General features: G+C 50.4%; 1 protein-coding gene across 3 annotated transcripts in view; it reads left to right on the top strand.

Moving 5' to 3' along the window:
- Actn2 (actinin alpha 2) overlaps nucleotides 1-17,438 on the top strand; it is a 42,474-nt gene extending 25,036 nt beyond the window's left edge. The window contains exons 8-21 of one of the 3 annotated variants that reach the window (XM_090318780.1): nucleotides 264-349; nucleotides 2,563-2,655; nucleotides 4,455-4,685; nucleotides 5,266-5,413; nucleotides 6,575-6,725; nucleotides 6,990-7,098; nucleotides 8,000-8,140; nucleotides 9,565-9,747; nucleotides 10,116-10,250; nucleotides 11,087-11,266; nucleotides 11,685-11,831; nucleotides 12,793-12,858; nucleotides 14,298-14,456; nucleotides 15,364-17,438. In XM_090318780.1, the coding sequence (XP_090174906.1) occupies nucleotides 264-349; nucleotides 2,563-2,655; nucleotides 4,455-4,685; nucleotides 5,266-5,413; nucleotides 6,575-6,725; nucleotides 6,990-7,098; nucleotides 8,000-8,140; nucleotides 9,565-9,747; nucleotides 10,116-10,250; nucleotides 11,087-11,266; nucleotides 11,685-11,831; nucleotides 12,793-12,858; nucleotides 14,298-14,456; nucleotides 15,364-15,522 (1,988 nt within the window). In that variant the 3' untranslated portion in view covers nucleotides 15,523-17,438. Of the gene's footprint in view, nucleotides 1-263; nucleotides 350-1,408; nucleotides 1,495-2,562; nucleotides 2,656-4,454; nucleotides 4,686-5,265; nucleotides 5,414-6,574; nucleotides 6,726-6,989; nucleotides 7,099-7,999; nucleotides 8,141-9,564; nucleotides 9,748-10,115; nucleotides 10,251-11,086; nucleotides 11,267-11,684; nucleotides 11,832-12,792; nucleotides 12,859-14,297; nucleotides 14,457-15,363 lie in introns of all 3 variants that reach the window. The other 2 variants (XM_090318781.1, XM_090318782.1) reach the window with 2 other exon arrangements.
- Nucleotides 17,439-18,965: the final 1,527 nt, after the last annotated feature.

Below are 18,965 nucleotides of genomic sequence, written 5' to 3' on the forward strand. Positions count from 1 at the left end.
AAAGGCTCCGGGAATGTTCTAGAATCCTGAAGGCTTCATTCTGGCCATGGATATATGTTCTTATAGTTTGGTCTCTTTGGGGCCCTGGTGCCTTTCTCTTTGTGAAAGTACCCAGGAAGTAAGGACTTTTCAGAAGCCATTCCTTGGACTTGAGCTGAGGTTGAAGCAGGGAGGTGGGTGAGGGTCTGACTTCTCCAGGAAGCTTTCTCTTAAGGCATGTGGTATTTGAGTGTCCAATAGTTAACCTTCTTTTCTCCACACAGATTTAGTGTCTACTGCCAGACCCGATGAAAGAGCCATAATGACCTATGTGTCCTGTTACTATCATGCTTTTGCGGGTTCCCAGAAGGTGAGGATGGAAGCCAGGAGTCCCCACCTCCCTCTCGCCTTCTGTGTCTTCGATGATATCCTGTTGTTTCTTTTTCTCCCCATCTCCTCTGAGGAAGGAGGTCATCCATCTGGGTCTGAGCAGTAGTCCTTTTGTTTTTGTTTTGTTTTGTAAGTCTACTTTTCTTTTTTTCTTTCTTTTTTTCTTTTTTCCAGTCCTGGGCTTGAACTCAGGACCTGAGCAATGGACTTGGGCTGGAGCTCTACCACTTGAGCCACAGCACCACTTCTGGCTTTTTCTAAGGTGTGGTACTGAAGAGTCAAACCCCGGTTCTCATGCATGCTAGGCAAGCACTCAACCACTAGGCCAAATTCCCGGCCATCTACTTTTCTTTGAGACTGTCAGGCACTGGCATTCCATCTGTGTTTGTCTTCTAGAAGGTTCTGGTTTCAATGCAGGGAATAAATGGCAGAGTATCGCCTGCTCAGTGAAAATGCAGCTTATCAGAAATGGGCATTGCCCAGGTAGAGGCAGAAAGGATTTGTGTTCTTGTGCTTCCCTTTCTATCTTCCAGCTGGTTTCATCAGCAGCTTGTCCATGGTGACAAGTCACAGCAGTGTAGTCCCCTCTGCCTGGTGTTTCATGACCCTTGTGCTTTCTGTAGGAGGCCTGGTAGGTACATATGTACAGAGGCAGGCGTTGAAAGTTAGTCCCCGCCGTCATGGGGCCGAAAGGAAATGGCAGCCAGCCAGGCAGGCCTCTCCATCCCCCAGCCCTCAGGTCGGAAGAGGAGGAATAGAGGCGTGTAGTGCCACAGCCAGGCACTCTTCTCATCAGCACCCGAGGGGCACAGGGCACAGCCTCAGGGGTTCATCTAAGATTCCTGCTCACAAATCATTTCAGTGCTGGTCAGCCTTCCCCAGGTTCAGAATCACTGGCCCATGAGCCACAGGCAGTGGTCAGTGTGAACCACTTGTCTTTCCTTCCTTCACCTTGGTTTCTCCTCTGTGTGTGTGTGTGTGTGTGTGTGTGTGTGTGTGTGTGCGTGTGTGTGTCCTGTGTTATTTTCTCCCCCCTCAGACATTGTGAATACTCCCAAACCTGATGAAAGAGCCATCATGACTTACGTTTCCTGCTTCTACCATGCTTTTGCGGGAGCGGAGCAGGTATTCAACGCGTGTGCACCGCTGCCCACACTCATCTTCCGTGTGCTGTGTGTACCCGATGTGTGTGTGTGTGTGTGTGTGTGTGTGTGTGTGTGTGTGTGTGTGTGTGTGTGCTTAACATCCTACCTTGTTCCCTAAGTGTGTTATAACCATGGGACATGATAAAAAACAATAGCCATCACTTAAATAGTTCCAGAAGTGCTGTTTTCATTTTCATTAGTGCCGAGGAAAAGATTTGTATTTTAAGGTTGGATGAGGGCAGGACTTCCCTGAAAATTGAGCCATCCGTCTGAGGTAGTGTGGGATGGAGGAGGGTGAGGAGGAGGAATGGCTGCCCTCCCTGTGTTCTGGAAAGCGCCTCCTCTGTTCCGTCACTTGTCCTGACATCTTTCCAGAAGAGTCTTTCTCTGAGTAAAACAGAGGTAGGGTTTAAACAAAGCCACAACTTCCAGAGAACTCACAAGACATGCGGCCTGAGGGACGCTGGGAGATGGGTGCTCCACTTCCCGCCGCGGGCCTGCGCCTGCGGGTTAGACCTGCGTGGAGGCTGTCACTGGGAGGTGACTTTAGACAGGAGACCGAGGGGCGGGCACACGGGTGGTTGGTTCGATCCTCTCCATGATGGATCGCCAGATCCTGAAGAGCCCCAGCACATGATGGCATCTAGAAAGTTCCATCTTCAGTGGATCCAAGCACAGTGATGGAATCATTTCTGCCTCAGTTTCCAAAGGCCAGTGTCCTTCTGGCAGCGTCCACCCTTGGCCAGGGCCCTGATGTTCGGGGTGTTTAGGTAGCAGGACATTTTGGGTCCCTGTATTCTTGTTACTAACCTGCTCAGTGTCTTACAAAGCTTGTGTCCTGGTATGTCGTGTGGTATTTTCTGCCTGCCACGTGAGTCTGTGTGGAAACTAATGATTTGACAGTGTGGAAAAGCCATCTCTTGAGTCTCACCCACACACTGCACGGTGTCCAGCCCGCCGTCCCCCCATCACCTCCCGCCCCGCCATGCCCAGCTGCGTGACGCCTCCCTGTCGACCGGCCGTCCTGTTTTCCTATTGTGTTTTGCAGGCTGAGACAGCAGCTAACAGGATATGTAAGGTTCTTGCTGTGAATCAAGAGAATGAGAGGCTGATGGAAGAATACGAGAGGCTAGCGAGTGAGGTAAAGGGGGCACCCCGGCTCCGCACCCCTCCCCAGGGCCGCCCACGTCATTTGCATCCTTCATCTCAGAGAGAAGGGAAACAGAAACGGCGCCGGCTCTCCGGTGGCTCACGTGGTAGAGGGCGAAGTATAGGGCGCATGCGGCTCTGGAGGCCCCGGCCAGGTCCCGGGCGCTGGGCATGATGGCCTGTGTTGAAATGCTGGCCTGCATCAGGTCTGTCCCCTCCAGGGTGGACCCTGGACAGCCTGGCCCTGTGCAGTGACCCAGGGTCAAGGGAGATTGCAGAGGCCGTTCTTTGTCCTCAGAGGGGAGGCTGGGGGTCAGAGACCGGCCCCCAACACAGCAGAGCCCCAGTCTCAATCACCTCTGCACAGCTCTACAGCCAGAGCCACAGGTAGAACAGCACTGTCCCTGCTCCGCCTGCGGCCTTTGGTGGCACAGGTGACAGCCTGCTGCCTGGCGTGAGCACAGCCACGTCCATTGAGGCTCAGTGCGGCACAGTGATGTGGTTCAATACCCAAGAAATGTCATTCTGACTTGATTTTCCCAGTATTTAGAAAACTGGATCAAGCCACATGGACTCAGATCTTCGATAGTATTTGATAGTAATCCAGTGTAATGGAAGTTTTTATTTTCACCCTGTTGCTATGGAGAAAAGCCCTAGCTTCTTCGGTTTTTGTTTTTATTTTATTTATTTTTGTCCTCATTATTGCTGTGGGAAAATTCAAGTTGACAGCATTGTTTAAAAGCCATCAACGCCAGGGATGAAGAGTAGGGAGGCTGGAGGAAGGCGTGAGTCTGGGTGATGAACCTTCTGTTTCCCACATCGTCCTTCACGGGGTGACCTGGGACCCCCACGCTAGCTAGGGCTGTCACGCTGGAGCTGGTTTGCACCCAGGCTGATGTTGTTTTGCAAGTATCGGCAGGCACAGCAGAGGACAAGGCTTCTGGAAGGTCAACTCCGAGGCCTGGGTCTCAAGGCAGGAGAAGGGTAGAGCTGGGCTTTTGGGAACCATCTTCCACAATTTCTGTCCCGACTCACAAATTAGATTTAAAATATACTTAGGCGCAGAGCTAGTCTGAGATTTACAGAACCTTCATCTAGGGAATAAGCTCATCTGACTTGAGCTTATTTTTTTTAAAACAACTACTAAGGGGCCGGATGCCGGTGGTTCACACCTATGACCCCAGCTGCTCAGGAAGCTGAGCTCTGAGGATCCAGGCAGAAAAGTAGAGAAGTGGAAGTGGCACTGTGGCTTAAAGCGGTAGAGGGCTATCCTTGAGCAAAAAGAGCTTAGAGACTTCACCTAGGCCCTGAGTTCAAGCCCCACAACCACTACCACTCCCACCCCCTCCACCCCCCACAGCAACAAAAAACATTAAGTGAAATTTAGTTCTTTAACGGAATGTATTGCAATACTTTCTCTGGCGAGTTTGGATTCCTTTTCCTTGTGATTTTGGTTTTTTGGGGGACTTTTTTGTTTTGTTTTTGTTGTTTTTATTTGAAAGCTCCTTCCAACATGTGTCCGCTGATGTCTGCTCCCTGAGTTTCTTGTGGCTGTCACACTTCTTTTGTTAGCCATGAAGTCGCGTGCTGACCGGAAGTCTGCCCCCTTGTGTGGGTCCCTGGGGCTGTCCCTGGTGACTCTGGGTGTTGACCATTTCACGCATGCCACCACGCAGAGCCACACCCCTCCCAGATGGCAGGGTGGGGGCCTCCCCGATTCCAGGTGCTCAGGCGCCTCCACGTTTCGGGGGAGCCTGGCCGGTGCGCAGCAGCGTCTCTGTTTCGGAGCAGCTTCTGGAGTGGATTCGGCGCACCATCCCCTGGCTGGAGAATCGGACTCCGGAGAAGACGATGCAGGCCATGCAGAAGAAGCTGGAGGATTTCCGGGACTACCGGCGCAAACACAAGCCGCCCAAGGTGCAGGAGAAGTGCCAGCTGGAGATCAACTTCAACACGCTGCAGACCAAGCTGCGCATCAGCAACCGGCCGGCCTTCATGCCCTCCGAGGGCAAGATGGTGTCGGTGAGTGGCCCCGGCGGGGCAGAGGCCTTCACAGCAGACAGCTGGTCCTGGACCCGATTTATCACTGAGATTCTCCTCCCTGATAGTTATTTTCATCCGTGTGTGTGTGTGTGTGTGTGTGTGTGTGTGTGTGCACGCCAGTAGTAGAGCTTGAACTCTGGGCCTTGCATTCTTGTTCATCGTAACTGGTGGTGCTCTATCACTTGAGGCATGCCACCCGTTCAGCTTTTTTCTCATTAATTGGAGACAAGCGTCCCTCAGATTTGTCTACCATTGCTGGCTCCAAACTTTTGATTCTCAGCTCTCTGCCTCCTGAGTCGTTAGGATTCGAGGTGTGAGCCCCTGGCTGGCTTCCAATGGGCAGGTTTATTTTAGGTTTTGGCTGTGGGCCTTGAGCTCAAGGCCTGGGCACTGTCCCTGTGCTCTTCGGCTCAAGGCTGGTGCTCTACCACTTTGAGCCAAAGCTCCATGTACACTTTTTTGAGTCCAGCACTCAGCTTCAGGGTTTTGTTTTGTTTTCTGCTGGTCCTGCAGCAAGTTGTGAATATAAGGAAGATGCCTTCTCTTGCCCCATCTTCAGGACATCGCCGGTGCCTGGCAGAGGCTGGAGCAGGCCGAGAAGGGCTACGAGGAGTGGCTGCTCAATGAGATTCGGAGACTGGAGCGCCTGGAGCACCTGGCGGAGAAGTTTAGGCAGAAAGCCTCCACGCATGAGACCTGGGCCTATGGTAAGCGCCTGCTCTTGGCTTCCCACTGTGAGAAATCACAGCTGAGCTATGCGGAACCCAGAGGAATGCAATGTACTGGCTTTGTTGCCTGCCTCCCTCCCTCCTTCCCTCTCTTCCTTCCTTTCTTCCTTCCTTCCTTCCTTCTGTCCTTCCTTCCTTCTCTCCCTTTTCCCGTCGCTCTTCTTTTTTTTCTCTTCTTTGCTTCCCTCCCTTTTTCCTTTTTCTCTTTCCTCCTATCTTCCTTCCTCTCTCCCTCTCTCCCTCCCCCTACAAACTCTTTCCTTCCCTTCCTGCCTCCCTCCTTCCCTCCTTTCCTTGTGTGTGGGTCCTGGGGTTGAATCAGGGCTTGGGTGCTGTTTTTGCTCTAGGCTAGCATTCTACCGCTTGAGCCCTAGCTCCTCTTCTGGCTGTGTGTGTGTGTGTGTGTGTGTGTGTGTGTGTGTGTGTGTTGTGGGACATGAACTCTGGGCCTGGGCACTGTCCCTGAGCTCTTCAGCTCGACGCTACTACCCTGCCCCTTGAACCACAGCGCCACTTCCCATTTTCTGGTGGTTAATTGGAAATAAGAGTCTCATGGACTTCAGTGCCCGGGCTGGCTTTGAACCTCGATCCTCAGATCTCAGCCTCCTGAGTAGCAAGGATGACAGGTGTAGCCACGGCACCTGGCTGTTCTTCTGGCTTTTTTGCTGGTTAATTGGAGATAAGAAACTGCCATCCCCAGATCTCAGCCTCCTGAATAACTTTCCTTTTGTTTTTATGAGGCAGGGTTTTACTATATAACCCAGGCTGCCCTTGAACTCATGATCTTCCTGCTCCTGCCTCCTGAGTGCTGGGACTGCAGACATGTGCCATCACACCTGGCTAAGCACAAGTGTTTTGTTCATCCATCCCAGTGGCTCATGGGAGCCAGGGACTTCTAACTTACCGAGCTTCAGGCTGGAAGAGTAGATAGGTGTTCCTTAGCGCGCGCCCCTGGCGCCCCTAGGTGCGCTGGATGTTGATGGATGACCATAGCCTGAATCCCAGGGCCACACCGACCTGCTCCTTCAGTCGTGGGTTCTCAGCCTCCCTTGCTCCCTCTGGCTTGGCTGGCGAGGGAGCCCGGTGGGTGGCACCGTGACGTGATGGGTGGCACGAGGGGTTCACGCTCCTTCTTTGCAGGCAAAGAGCAGATCCTGCTGCAGAAGGATTACGAGTCGGCGTCGCTGACGGAGGTGCGGGCTCTGCTGCGGAAGCACGAGGCCTTTGAGAGCGACCTGGCCGCGCACCAGGACCGCGTGGAGCAGATCGCCGCCATCGCCCAGGAGCTCAAGTACGAGCCGGTGCCCCGACACGGCCACGGGCCGGTGCGCTGCGAGGATTTGGCCTGTGGGGCTCGGTGTGCGGGTTGTGTGGTGAGAACAGATAGCTCTAAAAATCATGGTCATCTTTGGCCAAAGGCTAGACGGCGGTTGCACATTATCTAGGGCCGTGGGCATAAGGGTGGCACTGCCAGGCCCCGGAGAGACCCGCCCCTCAGCCCCACCCCGTGCCCCTCACCCCTGGGAAGGCTCAGCTTCACTGTTATTTTTCACAGTGAGCTGGATTACCATGATGCTGCGAACGTCAATGACCGATGCCAGAAGATCTGCGACCAGTGGGACCGGCTGGGGACCCTCACTCAGAAGAGGAGAGAGGCGTTGGAGGTGATGACTTTTTAAACACCAAAAATAAGCTTTTTTTCTCAGACTCAGGGTCCTGGCGGTTTTTCCCTCAGCCTCTTCACTGAAAGCTGGCGCTCTAGCATTTGAGCCTCACCTTCACTTTTGGCGTTTTGCTGATTAATTAGAAATAAGAGTCACACGCACTGTTCTGCTAGAACTGGCTTTGAACCAGGATCTTCAGATCCTAGCCTTCTGAGTAGCTGGGATAACAGGCAAGAGCCACCAGCCTGTGACTGGAGGAAAAGACTTAAAGCCACCAGATGACTATCTGAATAGAGGCTCTTTAATGCAGAGGGAGGACTCAATGATCTGCCTCTCTAAAACCAAATAATTACTTAATGAATGGAGTCCCCACCCAAGAGACTACCTGTTTTGGGGGGGTGGGTGTTGATAGCTTTATGCTACAATGCATTCATGAAGCGAAACGTCCTTTGGCATTTGAAAAACATCTGCAGGTTTATGGTATACACGCATTTGTTTCAGAAGTCCTCCATAGGGCAGTGGCTTTGAGAAAGGCAGACAAATGATAGCAGCATTTCGCTGACTTAGGGGATACAGAGGGTGACCCGAATTTTGTCACCAGGCTCAGAAGGGAAGGTGAATCCTTTAACTTAAAAACTGTCCCCCAAGCTAGCACACAGTAGAGGACTCAAGGGCTATACAGACCGAGCTCGCTGGCTTTTATTCCGCCCACTTCTCATGCAGAAGTTTCCCAGGCCTGGGGCCGCAGTATGTGTTATTCTTTCCTGGACCTGGTGGCTAAATGTGAGACAAAACCTTACGTTGTTGCAAGTTGCATATTTATTTACAGTTACCTGCGCACCAGAGGGGTTTTTAATGTGTTTCAGCTATGATAACCTGTTTCCATTTAATTTGCCTTTAGAGAACAGAGAAATTGTTAGAAACGATCGATCAGCTGCACCTGGAGTTCGCTAAGAGAGCGGCTCCCTTCAACAACTGGATGGAGGGCGCCATGGAGGACCTGCAGGACATGTTCATCGTCCACAGCATCGAGGAGATCCAGGTGCGCCACGCCCGCTTCTGCTGAGGACACACGTGTGTACGTACACACGCACACACGCACTCATGTGTATGGCCCTGCCAGGCAGCACAACACCTACTTCTGTTGAGGATACACGCACGCGCGCGTGCCACACACACACACACACACACACACACACACACACACACACACGTGTATGGTCCTGCTGGGCAGCACGACACCTACTTCTGTTGAGGACACGCGTGTGTATACAACACACACACACTCACACTCACACGTGTATGGCCACTTAGAAATATGCAACTCAAGGGGCCGGGAGTTTGGCCTAGTGGTTAAAGTGCTTGCCTAGCATGCATGAAGACCCAGGTTTGATTCCTCGGTACCACATACATAGAAAAAAGCTGGAAGTGGTGCTGAGGCTCAAGTGGTAGAGCTCTAGCCTTGAGAAAGTCCAAGGACAGTGCTCAGGCCCTGAGCTCAAGCCCAGGACTGGCAAAAAAAAAAAAAAAGAAATATGCAACTCAAAGTTCAAATTAGCCTTTGAAACTTAGCTTAAAATTACAGGCTCTCACCCGTCATCCTCGCTACTCAGGAGGCTGAGATCTGAGGATTGAGGTTCAGAGCCAGCCTAGGCAGGAAAGGACTCTCCCCCCCTCCTCTTTTTCTAGTTGTGAGGCTTGAACTCAGGGGCTGGGCACTGTTCTTGGACACTTTTTGCTCAAGGCTGGTGCTCTGCCACTTGAGCCACAGCATCACTTCCAGCCTTTTCTGTGTATGTGGTACCGAGGAATCGAACCCAGGGCTTTGTGTATGCCAGGCAAGCACTCTACCACTAGGCCACGCTCCCTGCCTCTATGAGACTCTTGTCTCCACTTAACTACCAAAAGATTGCAAATGGAGCTGTGGCTGAAAGTGATAGAGTGCTAGCCTTGAGTGAAAAAGCTCAGGGACAGTATCCAGGCCTTGAGTTCAAGCCCCAGGACTGACACTCAGAAAGCTAAGATAAAAGGATCCCAAGTTCAAGGTGACACTGCAGTAGAAGAGTTGTAGGCCAGCCTCAGCTACATAGGAAAGAAAGAAAGAAAGAAAGAAAGAAAGAAAGAAAGAAAGAAAGAAAGAGAGAGAGAGAATAATTAAGCTCCAGATAATTGGTAAAAAGCGACTGGCACTGTAGCCACAGCCAGACACAATGAAGCAGACACGGTTTTTGTTCCACTCTGGATGACAGTCTTGATGTCCTGGTTCTGGTGGTTGCCTCCCTCTGTCAAGGCACTTGACCTCCAGGCGGCAGAGAGCTTTTCTAGAAACATTGGAAGTTTCCCCCCACTCCCATGCCTTTGATCAGACGCTGGTGTGCCGTGTGTGGTGCCGTGTGTGTGGTGCACCCCTCCACGCCCGGGACGCTCACACTGACATGCCTCGGTTTTCTCCGCGTTCTTGGGCAGAGTCTCATCACTGCCCACGAGCAGTTCAAGGCCACCCTGCCCGAGGCGGACGGCGAGCGGCAGTCCATCATGGCTATCCAGAACGAGGTGGAGAAGGTCATTCAGAGCTACAGCATCAGGATCAGCTCCAGCAACCCCTACAGCACGGTCACCATGGACGAGCTCCGCAACAAGTGGGAGAAGGTGGGTGGGTGGTGGAGGCTCACTGGCAGGGCCTCTGGACTCTGTGTGTGTGTGTGTGCGCGCGTGTGTGCGTGTGCGTGTGTGTGTGCGCGTGCTCCGACGCTAGCTCGCACTCACCCAACTTCACAGATCTGCACTGGATGTGCAGGCCTGGGGAACAGGGCAGGACGTCCCAGTGGAGGGAGAATGGCTGCTATCTGGTGTCCCCAGTGCCAGCTCTCCAGTGCCCTCCCCTCAGCCAGGCTCTGGACCACCAGGAGGCAGTCAGAGCGAGTCCCTAGAACGGGGACCCTACCCTAGCCCTTCCACCTCCACCGCTGGCCTGTCACCCCAAGGCCTGTCCCTCACCCCATCCTCCCTGTGCCCAGGTGAAGCAGCTGGTGCCAGTCCGTGACCAGTCCCTGCAGGAGGAGCTGGCCCGCCAGCACGCCAACGAGCGCCTGCGGAGGCAGTTCGCTGCCCAGGCCAATGCCATTGGGCCCTGGATCCAGAACAAGATGGAGGTAGGAGGTGCCTCCCTGGAGCTCACAGACTGAAGTCGGTATGGTGGGGCAGCTTGAGTGTGGAGGGTGTGCCAGGGTGGGGCAAGGAGATTTTGGCGCCTGTGCCATATTTCATCATTGTTACACTCATGCAAGGCTCTTGGTCAATTTGTTGGCAGGAGCTGGACTTTAAGCTAGCCACGCTGCACGTGTTCTTTTCCTTTCAGAACATTCTCAAGATCAGTGCTGTGAATGGCTCTGGGTTCACGTTATCACTAAAACCAGCCAGGAGACATTTCTTGCCATCTCCCTTTTGGTGATAAAGTGCTCACTTTTCCCTTGGGGAAGAGCACCAAGAATTAGAAGCGGTTCTCTGCAGGCGGGGTTGTGCAGCTGTCTTGTCTGTATCTCTGTCTGCCAGTTCTGTCCTGGCCCTGGCTTCTCCCGGACAGTGAGGATGTGAGGGTGGTTTCTGTTCCTCAAGAAGGCAGGAAGGACATTTTCTCACTCTCCCACCACCCCTTCTCTCTTTTTTTTTCCCTCAAGGCTGTGCTCCACTACTTGAGTCACAGCTCCACCTCTGGCTTTTTGTGGTTTATTGGGCATAAGACTCTCGTGCTCTTTCCTGGCCTGGCTCCCCAGATCTCAGCCTCCCGAGGAGCCAGGGTGACGGCATGAGCCACCATGCCCAGTTTGTCTAGACAGACTAGAGCTAGACTGTGTGTGCCCTGAGATCCTGCCCGTTGCCCACTACCTGAGAATACCTGTGACTTGGGTTGCAGTCTGGTGTGGCCTGTGGTGCAGACTCAGAGCCATGGCCGCTGCCCCTCCCCTCTCTCCCTCCCCCCGACCCCCAGGAGATTGCCCGGAGCTCCATCCAGATCACCGGGGCGCTGGAGGACCAGATGAACCAGCTGAAACAGTACGAGCACAACATCATCAACTACAAGAACAACATCGACAAGCTGGAGGGAGACCACCAGCTCATCCAGGAGGCCCTGGTCTTCGACAACAAGCACACCAACTACACCATGGAGGTAGGACGCCACGGGCTGGCTGCACTGTCTCCGGGTGTTCCCTGCACCCCTCCCCCAAGTCTCCTTGCTCCTTCTAGTTCTACCAGGGTGAATGTAAGGGGCTTCGAAGCCTTTTCATTGCAATATTTGCCAGGAGAAGCTGTGTAAACGGTGTTGAGCACCATTTAATGGTCACTGCCAGTGACACAGTTACTGCCACCATGGTGAATGTATGACACCTCTTTGGAGAGAAATTGTGCTGCCACCATTTCTGCTGCTCTGGCCTGGGAAGGGCTGTGAGACCTTGGGATCCTCAGACCTCAGCCTCCCGGGGGGCGAGGGTTCCTGGCATGAGCTCCCTCGGGCAGCTGGGAGAGTCTGTATGGGAGGCCTGTGTGGCTGCCCGAGGTCCCGGCTGACCCGGCTCCTCCTCCTCCAGCACATCCGCGTGGGATGGGAGCTGCTCCTCACCACCGTCGCCAGAACCATCAACGAGGTGGAGACGCAGATCCTGACCAGGGACGCCAAGGGCATCACCCAGGAGCAGATGAACGAGTTCAGAGCCTCCTTCAACCACTTCGACAGGGTACCGCCCTCTCCCTCACCGTGCACAGCAGAGCAGGCCCTGAGCACGCCTGCGTGTTCCCTCTAGGTCACTTCCGACACTCCAGGATGGAACTCTGCTGAACTTTTCCAGTAATGTTTAGAGTAAACCCGGATGGAAAGTTAGCCTCCTCTCCCCGCCTCCCAGAGCAAGGTCCTGGAGTATTGTGGGCAAATGCTCTGCCATGCCCCCCGCTCCCTCCCCACCTCGCTCTCTTACTGAGTGAACAAAACCACTCAGAACTTGCCTCCCATTTTAACAGTTGGTTAAATTTCTGTTCTTACTTGGAACTTTTCTCCCTGGAGACCCCGGGTGTTTCGGAGCGGCTGAGCTTGCCACGCGTGGTGGGGTGGGGAGAGGCACTCTGTCCTCTGGCCTGAGGCTCTCTAGTTAGGTTTGTTTGGAATTGTTCATTGGGTGACTAGCTGAGACCCAGGAGAGCTTGGTTTCCGGGACGTTTGCAGTACCTTCTCTAACGAGTAGGTGGCAGTAGTAAGCCTACCTCCCTTTGTAACTTTTTTTTTTTTAATGCCAGTACTGGTGCTTGGACTCAGGGCCAGGGCATTGTCCCTGAGCTTTTATACACCTCCACTTCTGGCCAATCACCAAGTCTCGTGGGCTCTCCCGTCCCCACTGACTTTGGACGATGACCCTCCGTTCTTAGCTTCCTTGGTAACCATGATTGCAGGTGGGGACCACCAGCGTTGGGTTTGTCACTTTCCAGAATTCAGGTCTTTTTCATTTTTGTCTAGTCTTCAGAGCTCCTAGCCCCTTTTTCCTTTCAAGGAAAGTATAAACACTGTGGTGTTGGTGGCTCTGTCTCCTCTTTGATTTTGGGATTGCTCAGTATGGCCCTTCTTTATCAAGCAGACTTGGCCTGCTTTATCAAGCCGCATCGCTCAGCTGGCCCCTAACTCCTTTCTGTTCTTTGCATCTGCAATAGAGGAAGAATGGCCTGATGGACCACGAGGACTTCCGAGCCTGCCTCATCTCCATGGGCTATGATCTGGTGAGACGCAAGCTGAGGTTGTGACTAAGCTGGGATCCTTCACTGGGCTGAGGTTTTCAGGAAAGGCTGCTTCCTGTACATCATAAGGGAGATTTTTTCCTTCCTTAAAGATCTGTCTTTCACTATGTAAAACTAAGTCTGAAGGGTTGAAACATGTATTTTTATTTGGGGTTTAGTCAGATATTTTTCTAGTAAGGAATCAAGAACATGCGCTGCCCTGGTAATTTTTGACAGCTGTATTGCTATGATTCTTATACTACATTTCACCCATTTAAGATGTACACTTGAATGGCATTCAGCTTATTTATTTATTTATGTGCCAGTCCTGGGGCTTGAACTTAGGGCCGAGTACTGATCCTTGAGCTTCTGTGCTTAAGGCTGGCACCCTACCACTTGAGCCACAGTGCCATTTTTTTTTTGCCAGTTCTTGGGCTTTCTCAAGGCTAGAGCTCTACTGCTTAAGCCACAGCACCACTTCCAGCTTTTTCTATGTATGTGGTACTGAGGAATCAAACTTGGGTCTTCATGCATGCTAGGCAAGCACTCTACCACTAGGCCAAACTCCTGGACCATGTTTTTTTGTTTTCTGTTTTTTTTCTGATGGTTAATTGGAGATAAGAGTCTTAAGGACTTGTATGCCTGGGCTGGCTTTGAACCTTGGGCCTCAGATCTCAGTCTCTTGAGTAGCTGGGATTACAGGTGTGAGCCACTGGTATCTGGTAACTTCCAGCTTCTTTTAGTGGTTAGTTAGAAATATGAGTCTCTTGGGCTTTCCTGCCTGGGTTGGCTCTGAACTTTGATCCTCAGATCTCAGCCTCTTGAATAGCTAAGACTTACAGACCTGAGCTACCAGTTCCCAGCAGCTGTCTTGATTGAGTTATTTTTGCAAGTCCTGGGTCTTGAACTCAGGATCTGGGCACTGTCCTTGGGCTTTCTCAAGGGTAGCACTCTACCACTTGAGCCACAGCACCACTTCTGGTCTTTTCTGTGTATGTGCTACAAAGAAATTGAACCCAGGGCTTCGTGGATGCCAGGCAAGCACTCTACCACTAGGCCATGCTCCTGCCTAAGGATTTTTAAGGTCATTTTTCCTGCAGAAATTTAGAAGGCAAACATGTGTTTTTAGTAATGGGTTTTCTAAGAAGAGCTGACATTGGCTGTGGCTATGATAGTGGCTGGGGACACTTTATCACCTATCATGGGCAGGCCCTGCAGTGAACTCATGTGCGGGTATACAGTAGATCATGTGTTGTCTCCAAGCTGCCTTACTGCTTCGCAGTGTTGGCGTTACACGGTAGCCCGAGAGAAGCTACCATTACAATGCTCGGGACCCAGGAAGGCTCTGTGGGTCCCAGAGATGAAGGTTCTAAATCACCCATTTTAGGAATAAAGTTTTCAAACCCAAAGGAACTCAGTGTCTCCTTGTCACTTTGCCTCAGGGTGAAGCTGAATTTGCCCGCATCATGACCCTGGTTGACCCCAATGGACAGGGGACGGTCACCTTCCAGTCCTTCATTGACTTCATGACTAGAGAGACAGCGGACACGGACACTGCCGAGCAGGTCATCGCGTCCTTCCGGATCCTGGCCTCTGATAAGGTCTGCATCGACAGGTCTCACTCTTAGCTGTGGTCCACTGCATCATTTCAACAGCCACTCCCCCTCTCCCCCCAACACACACCAGGCTAAAAGTGTTTATTATTGGTAATTTACTTTTTTTCTATACGTGGATTTGAACCTAAGACCTTGTGCTTGTTAGATAAATGAGCCATCCCTAGCCCTTGGCTTTTCATTTATTTATTTTTAATCTTCATCTTTTTTTTTTTTTTTTTTTTTGTCGGTCGTGGTGCTTGAACTCTGGGCCTGGGTGCTGTCCTTGAGCTCTTCAGCTCAAGGCTACCACCCTACCTTTGGAGCCATAGACCCACTTCTGGTTTTCTGGTGGTTAATTGGACATGAGCGTCTCATGGACTTTCGTGCCCCGGCTGGCTTTGAACCAGGATCCTCAGATCTCAGTCTCCTGACTAGCTAGGATTACAGGTGTGAGCCACTGGGCCCAGCTTCATCTCCATCTTTGAATGCATTCTTATTTCTTTTTGAGGATGTTTCTCTCCAATGGCAATGTATTTCTAGATTTAAAAAATAGGTAGGGAAAGAAAGGTCTTTATTGTCTACAAGCATATGAAACATCTAGGTTTCAAAAAATATGGTGAATGGAGTATCACTGTGTCCTCATGAGTATATGACATAAACCAACTAACTGTTCTTGTGTGGCAGGATTTTAGGTCATGAAGTAACACCTACACAGTGATAATAATTCCCCACTTTTCTTTGTGATGCATATTCAATCTCCCGTTCCCAGGGACACTCTCCCTGCCTTTAGACCTTTTCATAAACTAAGCAAATGCAGCAAATATGTAAAAAATGTACTCTTGGTGTTTCAGTGTGTTCTGAGACTAACTTTGTACACGCATGTATGTGTGTGGTGTATGTTTTTATTTTTTAGCCCTACATCCTGGCGGATGAGCTGCGTCGAGAGCTGCCTCCTGATCAGGCCCAGTACTGCATTAAGAGGATGCCAGCGTACTCTGGCCCCGGAAGTGTGCCCGGAGCCCTGGATTACACCGCCTTCTCCTCCGCCCTGTATGGAGAGAGCGATCTGTAATCCTTGATCCCATCCAAACCAATAAAAGCTGAAGTCACGGTGGTTTCTGGAAACTTTGACAAGCTTTGCTGAGTTCAGAAAGGAAAAAAGATTCTGTAGCAGCCCATTAAATTTTTTTTTTTTTTGCCAGAGAAGTCACATGACCTAAATTAGTTCCCTAGTGTCTGACATGGCAGGCTTGAAACACAGATGCATTCTTCAATTCTGATTTTTACAGCTAAATGGAATAGAGCATCAGGTCAGTTTATTTCCTTGGCTAAACAGATCAAATTACTTGAATACTATGCAATTAGGAAGATTTAAGAACAGAAGAAAAGTGGAAACTGTGAAAGATCCCAAATACCCAGGATTCATGTGAGTGGCTAGAATCACAGGTTAAGGTTTGATTTTTCTTTTCAAATGAAATAGTCTTTATATCTAATATGCTTGTGTGCTTTTGTCTAGGAGAAATATTTGGGATTCTAGTGCTTTATTTCCTTGGTTGTCCAAAGATTAGCTTGATTCGTATATAAATATCACTGTGTGTCTTCATGGAATTAAACATTAAGAGGTGGATTTGCCAAGAAAAGAAACAGAACACTCAAAAGGGAGTGCAAGGCATTGAAGGCGCACATTCTCTTCCTAATCTCTCTGTAGCTCAGACTTATCTCCGTGATCCTCCTGCCTCAGTTTCTTGAGTGCCGGGATTACAGAGTTATACTCCCGTGTCTGGATTTTAGTAATCACAATTTTTGATAAGTTTGAGGCTATTCTGGGCTGTGTAGTGAGAGCCTACCTGAAAAGCAATATTCATTTTAAATAGAGCCTACAGGCAGCTCTTTATTATTTAGGAAAGGCTTGTCTGATTAGTGAGTTTTGATGCCTTACTTGTGTGCCCCAGGGAAGGGACCTGAGGAAACATACAGCTCATGCCAGACACAAAAGTGGAGTTGAAAGCAAAGTGAGTTTTGTAGGATCATCTGCCAATTGCAGATTCTCCTGCTCTGTCTAGTAGGGAAGCCCTCGGTTTTTAAATGAGCACATTGTTGGGTAGGAGTTCTTGGTAGGAGACTCCCGCACTCGTAGAGCTGGGAGCAGGACTCGCTTAGGCCTGGTGCTCTAGGAGCTGTCCAGTGGAAGCTAGGATTAAGCGCTAATTCAATGATGGTACAAGGAAGTTCAGAGCTTGGGGTGGTTCTTTGTGGGTAGGAGGAAGTGGCAGAGGCTTGTGCTGGCATCTGGGGATGTACTTCTGGGATGGGCCACACTGTGACCCAGGATGGCACTGCTGGCCTGACATGGAGTCTTGATCTGTTGGACATTTATTCAATTTCCCACCTGGGGTGCTGTGTGCCCTCACGCAGCCAGCTTTTCACCTCATTGGGGGCAGGTAGTGAAGAAATCAGTAGCTCTCTTTATCCCTGGATCCTTCAGGAAGCAAAACAGCAGCAATAAAAGTGTTGCTAGAGAAGCGGCCCCATGTGCCTGTTACCTGTGCGTGTTCTCCACTTGTTCTACATTTCCACACAGTCAGAAATGTAATGTGTTCCTTATTCTGATACTTATGCCAACACTGGCCTTCTGGGAGCATTTAACCTTCCTGCCGTTCATGTACTATATGGCTTTGTGCCACACGCTTCTCTGGTAGTGTGTAGCAGCTGTTGATTTACTTGTTTTATTTCAAGCAGGTGCTATATATTCCATCCATAAACCCTTGGGAGAAACTAGGAAGTCATTTCTCATTTGAGGATATTTATTGGGGTTGGGACTTCTGTTTTAGGCTGGGTTTGATAACTCACCTACCCCAAATTTTAACATCCATCACAAGAATGGAGCATATTATTCACTGGTAAATGAAGAAAGGAAAGTTTGGAGAATAACAATGTTCAGACTCTGATTCTAGGAGTTATTTTTGTTTCTGAGGTGGAATTACCAATTAAACTGAATTTGCAAAAGAAAAATAACATGTTTTGTTTTTTTGAAAATTCCATACAACCAGATGCTTTGACTCCAGGTAAACTTGTCAATTAAAAATTCACATTGTATTTTAAAACTCTCCTTTGGTGTAGTATGTGCATCCCTTAAAGAATGAGAGATGGACTAGTTTGTTGGGTGTGGTTGAATTTGCCATGGGTTTTAGTACTATTGACCCAATTACAGGTAAGTGGTATAGATGAAGTAGGAAGATGGGCTTACCTGACATGGCACCTCAGAATTCCCAGTAGATACATGTAATTTAATTGCATGCCAACTCAGCCCTAATGTCCAGCTTTCAAGTCGTGAAGGTCTGCGTTTAGATCTGGGCATCAAGCTCCTTGGGGATTCTAATAACACCTCGCAGATCGAGGGGATTGGAGGTAAGGTCATTCGTAGGCAGAAGTTCTTAAGCAACTAGAAAACAAAATCCTTCCATTTAAACCACGCTCTCCCCCACACACCTCTGTCTTTTCAACATTGCTGTTTTCAGTATTTGGAAATATACTTTTGCCTCCATAACAATTAGGCACTGGTATCCAGCTGCTGGAGCCCCCTCAGTATACCCAGGCTGTAGGAGCCCTTCTCATTATGCCCTTTGTATTTTTTTTCTTTTATATTGTTTCAGTGCTAGGGCTTGAACTCAGGGACCTAGATATTCTTAACTTCTTCATTCAAGGCTGGCGCCATAGCTTCACTTCCAGAATATTGGTGGTTCATTGGATATAAGAGTCTCATGGACTTTCCTGCTTAGGCTGGCTTTGAACTGAAATCCTCACATCTCAGCCTCCTGAGGAAATGGGATTATAGGCATGAGCCACCAGCATGACTTGTTAATGTTATTATTATGATTTCTTTTTTTGCCAGTTGTGGGGTTTGAACTCGGGACCTAGACACTGTCCTTGGGCTTTCCTCAAGGCTAGAGCTCTACCAGTTGAGCCACAGTACCACTTCCAGCTTTCTTTCTGTGTGATACTAAGGAATCGAACCCTGGTCCTTGTGCATGCCAGGCAAGCACTCTACCACTAGGCCAAACTCCTGGCCTGGCTTGTGAATATCTTTAAGCCTCAGTTTTTGCCCATCTGTCCTTGGAGCACTCTGGGAAGAAGATCCAAATCTTGAGGTTATGACCGAGTTTGAGGGGCTCACCTTTGTGGCAAACTCAGGGGCATCTTGGGAACCCCAGTCATCACTCTGACGGACTCCAGAGGTAGCAATGTTTCGTTGCAGGCCTGACTCAGTTGACCTCAGGACCTGACAAGATGGACACAGAGATCTGCAGGGCTCTGAGGGTTGGTGGGTTGGTGCTAGGACTCTTTAGCCAGTTCTCTCCAGGCGAGGGGCACCTGTCCAATAGAACCATGTGCAACTTTCGTGCCACGCGCAGACCCCTCCCAGGACTCCCCCAAGCTCAGCCCCCACCCCAGCTGCCACAGCACTTCCCAAACCTAGCGCGGTGACCTGCTCGCCTTGCTTTGCCACTTGGCGTG

The sequence above is a fragment of the Megascapheus bottae genome, chromosome 26 (assembly GCF_031878675.1).
Source record: "Megascapheus bottae isolate mThoBot1 chromosome 26, mThoBot2.hap1, whole genome shotgun sequence".
Lineage (NCBI taxonomy): Eukaryota > Metazoa > Chordata > Mammalia > Rodentia > Geomyidae > Megascapheus > Megascapheus bottae.